The 12192-nt window shown below is 42.5% G+C and overlaps 1 protein-coding gene across 1 annotated transcript in view; it reads right to left on the bottom strand.

Moving 5' to 3' along the window:
• The window catches only part of Cdc5l (cell division cycle 5 like), a 46493-nt gene extending 34645 nt beyond the window's left edge, over nucleotides 1–11848 (bottom strand). Inside the window, exons 1-5 of the mRNA XM_008829031.3 lie at nucleotides 11525–11848; nucleotides 8568–8671; nucleotides 7390–7551; nucleotides 6192–6319; nucleotides 4469–4568 (exon numbers count right to left, since the gene is read on the bottom strand). Coding sequence (XP_008827253.1) covers nucleotides 4469–4568; nucleotides 6192–6319; nucleotides 7390–7551; nucleotides 8568–8671; nucleotides 11525–11569 — 539 coding nt within the window. The 5' untranslated portion in view covers nucleotides 11570–11848. The remainder of the gene's footprint in view (nucleotides 1–4468; nucleotides 4569–6191; nucleotides 6320–7389; nucleotides 7552–8567; nucleotides 8672–11524) is intronic.
• Nucleotides 11849–12192: the final 344 nt, after the last annotated feature.

The raw sequence follows: 12192 nt of genomic DNA on the forward strand, positions 1-12192 counted from the left end.
AAAAGATCAATAATATTGAGATGGAAATGTAACTCAGCAGCACAAAAAAAAAAAATCATAAAATGCAATCAAAAAGCAAATAAGAATACTTGCAACTATATTAGAAATGGTTAAATACAAAAAGTCTATGTAAAGTTGTTTTAAAGTTTTTTTATTATTTTTATTTATGAGTATGTATATCTGTGTGAGTGAATACCATGTGTGCAGGTGCCCACGGAGGCCAGAAGAGGACATCAGATCCCCTTGGAGCTGGAGTTACAGGCAGTTGTGAGCCACTGAATGTGGGTGCTGGAAACCAATCTACATCTTATGCAAGCAGTATAAGCAGTATGGTCATTTCTCCAGTCTCTATGTAAAGTTTCTAAAAACTCAAAATATGGGGCCCATTAGTACACATGGCAGCTAATATCTGTCAGTAACTCCAATTCCAGGGGATTTAACACCCTCTTCAGCCCTCTGTGGGCATTGTAGGCATGTGGTATATACATATACATACCAGCAAAACACTCATAAACATAAAATATTTTTTTTAAGTTCTAAAAAACCACCTCCAACATAAGAGAATAAATGGAAGTAAGGTTTTACTTTAGAAAAAAAAAATCGCAAATTAAATGAGCATGTTATCATTTCTGCATTTCTAATTAATAACATTCTGGGTTTTGTTTTAATGTCAAAGATGCAAAAAGTAGACAGTCTCTAGCAAAGAAAGATAATAAGAAAATCAACTGGGGTGGCTTTCTTTTAAAAGAATTTGGCTGGGCACAGTGGTGTACCCCTTTAATCTCAGCACTCGGGTGGCAGAGGCAGGAGACCAGCCTCTACATGGTCTACATAGAGAGTTCCAGGCCAGCTGGGGCTACAAGGAAACACTGCCTCAAAAAATCAAAGAGAAACAGACAAAAGGGGGAGGGGGTGAATCTGGAAATACACATTAAAAGCCTAACATTTTTCATATTTTTTAAACCACCAATTCACTTCTCAAACTTTAGCCAAGGAAAAAAATAGAATAAAAACAAGGCCTTAATTATAAGACTGTTTATCAAAAACTATTCATAATAGTGGAAAACTGGCCACAAAATAAACATTCACCAATAAGAAATTAAATGAATTTATAATAGTTATATTATACAGGCTTTATATAACTTTTGGAATACATAACCTCTGTATAATCTTGAGAAAAGCTATAAATCTACTCTCACGTAGAAAGAGGCCCAAAATAGAGCTGAGTATAAAAAATGTTGGAAAACTAACAAAGACCAACATGCAAAAATTACACGCTGATCTGTCAGCAAATGTGAATGAGGAGGTGTCAAGGATATCCACCAAAATACTGACAATGGTAATCAGTGGAGGTAAAATTCCATTTAATTCAGCTTTTGCTTTGTATTTCCCAATGATGCTGTAACTTTAGTGAGTTAATGATGAGACAAAGCACTCACAGGAGTAAAGACAGAGCAATGACTCCCAGTATGACAACATAAAGAACTCAATAATCCCACTCCCCAGAGAAACTGATAAAAGGACATGATAAATATATAAACATTAAAGAAAACGTACTTAAGCCAGGCATGGTGGCACACGCCTTTAATCCCAGCACTTGGGAGGTAGAGGCAGGCAGATCTCTATGAGTTCAAGGCCAGCCTGGTCTACATAGTAAGTTCCAGGTCAGCTGGAGCTACAGGGAGACCCTGTCTCAAAAGACAAAAATAAAAAAGGAAAAAAGAAAGAAAGAAAGAAAATGTACTACTTAAAACTCAGTAAGAAAGGCAAGGTAACAGCTGTAAAGAAATCCCCTCCCTTCACCAACCAGCTCCTGCAGGAGGAATCCACACAAGTGTAGCCAAGAACACAAGCTCCCTCTCCCTCCCAGCTAGTAATCCCAGGCTTTCTTTTACTCCAGGCAAGCCAAGGCACCAGCACTGCTCACCTTACCACCCACACACAGTTGCAGGGGATCCCTTCGTCCACCCAAACAAGGGTTCTCCTTTGGGCACAATGCAACTGAAATTCAGCCCTGACAGCCCTCACCCCAGCTTCCAAAATGGAGATTCCACCCTGGGAGAGACTAAAGGCTACTGCAACTGCCTACCACCACTGATCCCCACCATGCTCAGCTCACTCAGCAGCAGTGTCAATCAGAGGTGCACATAGTGAGAGACCTGGGGAAGAAACAAGACCTAAAACAGAAAACTCACTTCCCAAAAGGACCTGACTTCATCTGCAGCATGAGTTCCAACCAAAGCACACTTTCAAATACAATGGAAGGGCTGAAGAGATGACTCGGAACCTGATTAAGAGCAGGTACTGCTCATTCACAGGACCCTAGTTCAGTTTCCAGCACCCATATCAGGCAGTTCACAAAGCCTGTAACTCCAGTTCCAGGGGGATCCAATGCCTCTGGCCTCCAAGGACACTTGTACTAACATGCACATACTCACACACAGAGCCATACATAATTTTTTTTAAAAAATAACAGAAGCTGTGGTAAAAAGCAATTGGGAAAAGGCAACAGACTCAGTGGAGATGCAATTGAAGCTGTGGACCCACTAGTTTGATAGAAAGAGACTGAAAAATAGTGCAGACGAGAAGAGTCTCCTGGATTCAAAATAAATCTCAAACATTGATCTCAGAACTATCTCTTCAAAGGAGCCCAAACTAGGTCAGATCCATCCATCATAGAGCATTTATAGTCCAAGAACACTGCTATAAAGCAGCTGAGTGCAACCAGGGAAAGGATGTCAACAAGAGCCCTATTCAAACTATGTCTCACCACACAGCAGTATCCAAGACTGCACCTCCCTGAGGAGCAGCACTAGAGGCTGCACATTCTTCAGGAACTCCTAGGGGAGGGCAACAGAACAGACTTCACTAAAGTAAAGTTGGTCACCAAAAAGTAAACTGGACTAGGATAGGGGTACAGTACCCAGAACTGCTACAATATTATCATCTAAGAATGACTTACAAAGAATCAGAAAAGCTACACAAAGAAACCCCAGTAAGATCAGGAGATCTTTTATGAGATGATAATTATGTTGGTGGGTTAGCACACACATAAACACACACCTACACCGAAAGACAGAAAAGTGTGGAAGAACATATTACAAAATGGTATTGTGATTTCCATTCTTTAAATAACAGAAACAAAGACTAAAACCAAACCATACATCACTATAACAGCTACAGCCTAAAACAAAAATATTAATAGACCTAGAAAGAAACGCATTCATTTTTTATAACCAATAAAATGCCTTTAAGTTGTAAAAAGAGACATGCGATTTAACCTCTGCGGTAAACAGCCTTGTGCTGCACTTGCACACAGGTCAATCCTACCTGTTACAAGATGTGAGAACACAGCTCACATAAACATACAGACCCTACAAGAAATGGTAGGGTAAATTACAATCTGCAAAGACTTATTTAAATCAACTAATCCAAACCAAACTTATGAGACCTTTCACATATGCAATTACTATATTCCTAGCCTAACCACATGATTAAAAGGCTCTAAAAACAGGGTCCCCAAACAACCCTAGCTAAAAATAGAAAAGTGAATTTTTTTCAACCTTACATTACTTAACCCTAAACAGTATACAGAAGAGAAAGGTAACTGAGATTGGGGAGAATGTCTGCAGTTCCTCTTGGTTTCTATTTACTATCTGTGCTCATCATATGCCCATCAAATTTGACTGTTCTAGACAAATGTACAGATAACTATGCCAAAAAGCATCCTCCATCCCAGGATCTAGCACTGTAAAAACCACCAACACAGTGCTACTCATCAGATCAAGGCACTTCCGAGACAGCATGGGAACCATAAAAGGCACTTAGGTAGACTGGGAGGATTATTACAATATCTGAGTCCCAAAAGCTAACAATCTGTTATAAAGTTCTGATGGTTTCTTTGCCAATTTCATCTTAGTTTCTGGGCATCAGAATATTATCAATCAGACTTAACCAAAGGGATGGAAAAAGCTGGGGGTGGTATGCACCACCTTTGATCCCAGCACACTCCAGCAGAGGCAGGTAGATCTCTGAGTTCCAGGCCAGCCAAGATTCCTGTTTCACAGCCAATGCCTGCCCAATACTAATCAAGGAGGGTGAGGAACTGCCAAGTGGCAGTCATGCAAAAGTCATACAGCCTTATGTGTCCTCCAGCCACCTGATGCCAAGACGCTATAACACATCAAACACAACATACAGAGTCAAATGCCCATTATTTCTGCCACATCTTACAAATTTTTTTTAAAGTATATTTTTCCTATAACTACACTGAAAAGGTTAAGGGGTAAATAGAGAAGATTCTTTTCAGAATAATAAAGAAGCTAAAGAATAACAGTAAAATGGGAATTGGCCACTTCTGATTATTCAACATCCAGAGCTGATAAGTCATATGGTGAATAATCATCCTTAGGTCTATGGGCCTCAGGATACACAAACTAATTACTGAAAACAGAATGAAAAAAGGTACCTTGCTTCTTCCAACTGCTTCTCTCTGGCTTTCCTCTTAGCCTTCTTTCCCTGAGTATTGGCCAGGCGAGCTCTAGCTTCAGAGAGCATCTCAAGTTCATCTGTAAAAATAAAGACAAGAAAAACTAAGTTCCTCTCCAACATAAGCATGGATTGTCAGACATACCCTAGTACTTAAAATGAGAAAAAGCATAAATACACTCACTACTGATAACAGCACAAAGAAACAGCTAGAGTTCCAAAGTCAGAGAAACCCAGGTTCAACTTAGTCATCTATTTACCCTCTTTGAGCATGTTTCCCTCTAAAATTGGAATAAAAATTTCTACTTCACAGAGATACTGAAAAGAGCTAAGAAAAATGAAATATGTAAAGCACCTAGCAAGTATTCACTCACTAGAACCTCTAAGTATTACATCTTTATCATCAACTAATTAGTGTAATACAAATAGTAAACTATTGCAAAAACTAATTATGAGGGAATTGCTAATTTTAATTAGAAATTTTTCCCTCAGAACTACTTCTTCACCAAGACATATTCCCACAGATCTCCAGAACAGAACAAAAAAGGACATTATTGATGCCTTAAAACAATTTCTATACTAAACCATCCAATGAAATCATACGCAACTTTTACAAAAGTAACTTATCTTCCACTCAGATCACTGTCCTCTCTACTCTTCCCCAAATAAGAATTACCAACTCTGGAGCAGGGTGTGGCGGCATACACCTTCAGTCCCAGCACTTGGGAGGCAGAGGCAGCGGATCTCCATGAGTTCGAGGCCAGCCTGGTCTACCCAGTGAGTTCCAGGCCAGCTGTAGCTACAGGGAGACCCTGTCTCAAAAAAAAAAAAACTACCAGGGGAAGTCCTCCAGGGACTCCCCTGTATCTCCAGGGGAAGTCCTGCTATCTAAAGTTATAAAAGTTCCCCAAGTCCCAAAAATGTGGCCAGAGTCATCACAGACTACTCACCTTTGAGATCCACAACATTCAGACTTTTAAACTTGAAAATACTGAGTGCCTGTAACAACGCACAAGCTAAGGTATATTTTATTCTCCATCAGCAGAGACAGACTCAAAATCAGAAACTTTATGACTTGCCTAAGGTCAAATAGCCAAACTGGACCTAAATCCAATTCCTCTGATCTTGGGTCACTGCCTCAGGATCACAGACGAGTCTCCATCAAAGTGCCTTGCAGTATAGCCTTGTTTGTGCTGTCTTTTCATGGAAACTAAATTATCTGCCTTAAGTCAGAGAAGGACTAATGTCCATTATCTTACTTGGCCCCTCTTTCTAGAAACAGGATCCTACAAGGCTCAACTCTCACCTCTGGGATATCTGCCCAGTCCACTACTCAAATGAATTGAAAAATGGAAGATAAAGGGGTATCATCCAAAAAGAGCAATTACTCCATAGTACAGAAGAATGGACATTCTTGTTTGGTTTTGTTTTCTGAAACAAGGTCTCTCTGTAGCCCCAGCTGGCCTAGAATTCACTATGTAGACAAGGCTGGCCTCACTCTCACAGAAATCCACCTACCTCTGCTGAGATTACAGACGTGCACCACCAAGCCTCGCTTTGGAAAGATACATAGACTAATAATTACCGACAGACCTGGGGTTCTAAAAAGTGAAAGGCATTCAGAAAGGAAATAAAAAGAATTTTAGAAGCCTGAAAAGTCTACAGTTACCAAAGAAGCAAATTCCTCACAAGCATCCATTTACCCTCATCCATATCAATTGGATCAGGCCGTGCTGGTTTTGTTTCCGGATTTGGATCTATCTCTCCAGGTTTAAGTTTCCGTGGGTCATCTGTTGTTTCCTCTTCATTGTCCCTTTGGGCAGTTTTGTCTCTAGAGAAAGAAAGTCCAACTGGGTTGGTAACGGTACCACACCACTTAGAACTGAAATTAACAGGGCTCCTAGCTCAGGCATTCTTTTTTTCCCCCTCAAAAAAAAAAAAAAAACATGGATGAGTATTAACAAAATAAAGTACTTCTACTGTTGCTTCATCTGAAAAAATGGCAAAAAAAAAATCCTCTCGTTTCAGTATTTCAATTCATGATAAAATAGAACCTAAGCAGCCCTTAAAAGACAGAACATTCAGACAAATAGAAACATTACTGGAAAAGAATAAAAAAGATTCTAATAAATTCTCACAAGTGTTGATTATGATTATGTGCTAGGTGTTTTTCTATAATGCATATGTATGACTCATGCTTTTTAAATTATTTAAAATATTTATTGTTTTTATGTGTTTTGTGTACTAGCTACATGTATGTAAGTGCACCCATGTCATGCAACACTCGTGGAGGTCAGAAGATGGTATCAGATCCCCTGGAACTGGAGGTATGGGACAACTGTTAGCTGATTAAGTGGGTGCTGGGATCCAAACTTGGGTCTTCTGCAAGGGCAGTCAGTGCTCTTAACCGATGACCCATCTCTCCAGTCCCTAAATTTTTTTTTTTTGGTCTTTTTGAGACAGGGTCTCCCTGTACCCCTAGCTGACCTGGAACTCATCATATAGACCAGGCTGGCCTCGAACAGAGATTTGCCTGCCTCTGCCTCCCAAGTGCTGGGATTAAAGGTATGCACCACCACCACACCTGGCTCCTAAATTATTCTTTTAAAAAGGAAAAAGATAGCCAGGAATGGTGGTGCATTCCCTTAATCCCAGAGGCAGAGGCAGGTAAACAGCTGGGGCTACAGGAGACCCTGTCTTAAAAAGACCAAAAAAAAAAAAAAAAGGAAAAAGACATAATTCTGCTCGACCATGTTACATTTGGAATACAGAATTCAACAACTTTAGCTCCTCTGCCTTTAGTCACATTTATAATTAAGCTTAAAGATAGGAATGCTCTAAGTCTGTTCAGTCTCATTCACATCTACATGTTCTTTAAATTTCTTTTAGAGATTCACTTACAGGAGAAATTCATAGTGTTCCAAGCACTGGGCTGCCGTTCTTCCAATGATGGGAGCAATGGTCCTCCACTGAGTTGGCATCAACTTGGCCAAGTGCAAGAGTTTTTCCTCCTCTTCTCTGGACCATTCAGTTTTTTTAATACTTGGGTCCAGCCATTCATACCTATTAAAGACATCATTTTATTCTCAGTCAGTCACCTAGAATAAACCTCCATTTATACATTACTGTCTAAAAACACATGCTCTTATCCTTCAATGACTGACACTATTCTTTTTGACAAAATAATAGTCATCACACATTAAACTCAGTATTTCCCACTTCATACTATACTGTACTTTAATTGTACAAGATTAGTGTAAAAACCAAATGTGACTGAAATGGGATTGTTAGGTTTTCTTTGTCATCATTTATTTCTATTTATTCTTTACTTCTATACCATCTCGAATCTTATTATATTACAATTTTCACAGTACTTTCGCATGTCTGATTCCCACACCACCTTCACTTACTTCTCTAATCATCTGACTTAAACCCACTAAACGTTTTTTCAACACTATATGCTTTCTGCTATACTTTTTAAGTAAAACTACTACTCATCCTCTGTTTTTTCTAATATCTATTCAATCCACCTTATCAAGTATTTAGTTGGGTGAGAGGTTGCCCAAAAGGATCAAAATCCTCACAACCACTGGAGCTGCGGCTTAGAGACATGAAGAGAAACAGAATTCAAACTGCTTTCACTTGAGAGCCACCTTCCTCTCTTTGGTGATTGACTTCTTCATCTGATTCTTTCCACTCTCCAGATGCCTAGGAAATTGGGTAACTTTATGCAAACCAAACTATCTTACAAGGTGAGTCTATCTCTACAAGATTTTGTTTCACAACGCACTCTCAAATAAATACACCAACTCACTTAGATAGGGCTTCAAATCTGGATCAACCAGTGCCAAATATTATGCCAAATGGAAGAAAACAGGCACAGCAGAGAGGATGAAAAAATGGATTGCTTAAGACCATATAGGAGGCAAGTGACAACCAAGTCTAAAATCCCCGCCTACTCCACACTTCCCTCCACATCACAATGCCTGTTGTTTTTGTTTTTGGAGAATCCAAAGAGCTGACTTTTCACGCATCACAATCAAGATCACTTTGTTTCCCACTTACTGACTGGTACATACCATCTGGCTTTGCACTGCTTTGCTGATTTTCTATGTAGCAATGAGGCAATCCTAGACCACTGGTTTTTCCCATATTTCATTACCGCTGCTTTCAGAATTTCATCCTAAAAGAATTGCCAAAGAGAAAGTACATTCAATCACAAGCTCCAAACAAGAAAAGGCAAATAAAGGGGGGGGGGGGGGGCCTGAAAACCTGACAGTTAATGATAAACAGCATACAAGAATCTGAAAAGGGGGCTGCAGAGATGGCTCAGCAGCTAAGAGCCTATAGAGCTCTTGCAGAACTTGAATTTGCTTCCCAGAATCCACATCCAGCAGCTCACAATCACCGGGAACTCCAGCTCTGGGGCAATCTGAAGCCTCTGAGCTCAGTTAGTACCTGCACTCATGCACACATGAGCACGCAAGCCCCCGCCCCCAATACACAACTAAAAATAAAAATGCTTTATAAAAAAAACGAAAATGTTAAAATCTCCTGAAGGACATCTCACCTGCCCCTCAACAAACTGGAAGTGGGAAAAGCCAATGTTGGAAACATGGCTTTATGATAGAGAGTAACAAAAAGTATTCTCCAGTGGGTACCTATAAAGCTCTTCCAAAAGCTAAATGTTTACACATTTACTCAAAAAAAAGTTTTTTGAATAGCTACCTTGAACCAGGTCTTGTGTACTCCAGAAAAAGAATCAAAGAAGACACATCCAGGCCTCGATGAGCAGCTTGAGATTCTGGTTAGACACGACATTTCCTCTCCAGTGCCTGGATCCCCACAATGACCCAAGAATCCCCAGCTCCCATTACTCTATTAGTCAGCACAGACAGACTATCCTGTCTCCAGATACTCTTTCACCAGAGTACCTCAATCATGCACCAATCCCCAGGCGCCTGCCAAGCTAACCACAGACACCAGAGACGACAGCGCCATAGATGAGGCACTTAGGCAGTCTATTTTTAGGCTTTTTCCACAATGAACTTGAATCCCACGCCTTGTACTTGAGCCTATCCACTCCATCTTCTCTCATTACCAGAGATTTTTTTAAAAGGCTGAGATGTGGCTCAAATTGGTAGATTGCCTACCTAGCACGTCGCAAGCCCTGGGTTAAACTCCCAGCACCACATAAGACTGGGCATGGCAGCACACAGGCTGGTGCTGTACACTTATAATCCCAGCACAGGGAAGGTAGAGGCAGGAGGATCAGAAGTTCAGGGTCATCCTTGGTTACATAGCAAGTTCAAAGCCAATCTGGGTTACATGTCACCTTGTCTCAAAAACCTGCAGGGTTTTGTTCACTGCATAGGAATCCTGTTGTTACTTGGTTTTGTGAATCTGTCTCTCCCTCAGAAGTCACCTCCAATTTAAACGGCCTGGTTCCCTCACTGAAAGCTAAGGCACTTCAGTGCCTTCATCTGTAACTTTACAAAAGTTCTGCTATACTTCAACACATCTTCTACCAAACAGATATGGCAGGAATCTACCCTAGTAAGTTCATTCCCATATTATCACCAAGCAACCTACTTCATCCTAGGTTCTAGGGTGCCAAATCAGGTCCTCCTGTAGTGCTGCCTGAAAACGTGAATAGTGACTAGTTTTTTAACTCAAAGCCTACTAATGTGCCCAGCTGTGTTCTCAATGCTCCACATGCACTCATGGCAAGAGGAAAACACTATTACCAGTTTTATAAGAATGAGGAAACTGGTGCGGGGGGGGGGGGGGGGGGGGCACCTTTAGTTCCAGCACTCGGGAGGCAGAGGTAGGTGATCTCTGTGAGTTCAATGCCAGCCTGGTCTACACAGTGAGTTCCAGACCAGCTGGGGCTACAGAGGAACCTGTCTCAAAAAGACCAAAAAAAAAAAAAAAAAAAGAGGAAACTGAAGCTTTGAGGGGTTGAGAAACTCAGGTAGAACTACCCAGAAGGATATACTTGAAAAAACACAAAATAAACTGAGGCAAATGAAGAGAGGGACCACAAAACCACTGGGCAACTAATTCTTAAGGGTGAATGGGCAGACCCCAACAGGTGTTTCCGAAGGATGGTCAGAAAGATGTCAAGCAATAGGATGCTATTGCAAGAAGACACAAAATGTAAAAGCATTCACAAATCCAGTGCAAGCTGGGTGTGGCCAGACACCCCTTTAATCCCTGCAGAAGCAGGCAGATCTCTTATGAGTTCGAGGCCAGCCTGGTCTAAACTCAGCCAACGAGTTCCAGGAAAGTCAGGGCTACATACTAAGACCCTGTCTAAAAGGTAATAAATAAACGAATAAATCCAGTGCGCTTGATAAAAAATGCACTCAAATCTAATTTCTATTTTCTTTCCATCCTTCTACCCTTCGGCTCACCCTTGACATCTTCCCCTACACTTCTGGTAGCAGACACCACCAGAGGCAGGTTGTCCTAAACTAGCTTCTTCCAACTGGCAAAGGCGGAGTGACTGGAAGGTAAGCGATAGACCCTGGGATCTGCAGGGAGGCTAGACCATCTATGCCCTGGTTATCAGATGGGCAGAGGGATGCAGATCCCAACATGCTCTCGGAAACGGGCACTTAGAGCTCCCTGCCTACTGTAAGAAGTCGACGAAAAACAAAGTTGTGACCACAGCGACTTCGGGACTCTGCATCAGAGAGAAGCGCGGTGCACGAGTAGCCGGAGGTGACCGAGCAAGGCAGTCCCTGCGAACGTCCCACCTAGCCTGCCACCACGAGTCCCTCCGGGGCAGGGGAGGCGCGTCCTCCATGGCTCAAGGGCCTAGCGGCCGCTGGCAACACCCACCGAGCCGGGTGGCCAGGTGGGCAACGCGGTCCCGGCCCCTGAGGCGCGCAGAGCACCTGCGGCGGGGCCCAAGCTGAGAGTCCCCCACACACAGCCCGCAGGACAACCCCCGCGCCGGGCCCTCCCCGCGCGTGCGCACTCGCTATAGGAGCCGGCGGAGCGCAGCGGACGGCGGGAAAAGCCACCTCACCTCCGTGTTCCTCCACACGCCCCCTTTGATCATAATCCGAGGCATCTTGGCGGTGTAGTGTCTCAGGCCACCGGCCCAGAGGAGCTTCGAGAAAGTACTAAGGACGCTATGGTCACGGGACCCAAAAAGGCCACTTCCTGCAAGAGCGACCTTCGGCTTTGAAGAGTTCTGCGCAGGCGCGGCCGAAGCCCGGCAAATCTCGCGAGATCTCGGTGACTGGAAAGAAAAGAGGCGGCCAGTTAAAAGCTTTAAGACGGACGGAAAAGGCTCAAACTGTTCCAGCCAAATCGCCCTGCCTCGCGTGCATGTCCGAGACAAGTTGAAGGAAACACGGAAGTCTCGCGAGATACTAGAGTTGGCGCTTGCCTGGGAACGGAGTGACGGGATTGGCCGTGACGTCACGCGGGGGCGGGAAGTGGGACTGTCTCGAGTGTGGAGTTCCAAAGTCTTGAGAGCTTTGTGTGTAGAAGTACCGCGGTGTTTGACTGACAAGGACTTATTCACAGGCTCATCAGGGAAAGGTGGTAGTTTGTTGAAGGCTCGGTTTTCTAATCGGAAAAGTACAGGTGAGACTAGTGCTGAGCACTGAGGATTAGATGACGTCATAAACCCAGCACGGAGGCTCAAATGACATCATCGATCCAGCATAGGTATATGTCTGCTGGAAA

This window comes from Nannospalax galili, unplaced genomic scaffold (assembly GCF_000622305.1).
Source record: "Nannospalax galili isolate Female #2095 unplaced genomic scaffold, S.galili_v1.0 scaffold653, whole genome shotgun sequence".
In the NCBI taxonomy this organism is placed as follows: Eukaryota; Metazoa; Chordata; class Mammalia; order Rodentia; family Spalacidae; genus Nannospalax; species Nannospalax galili.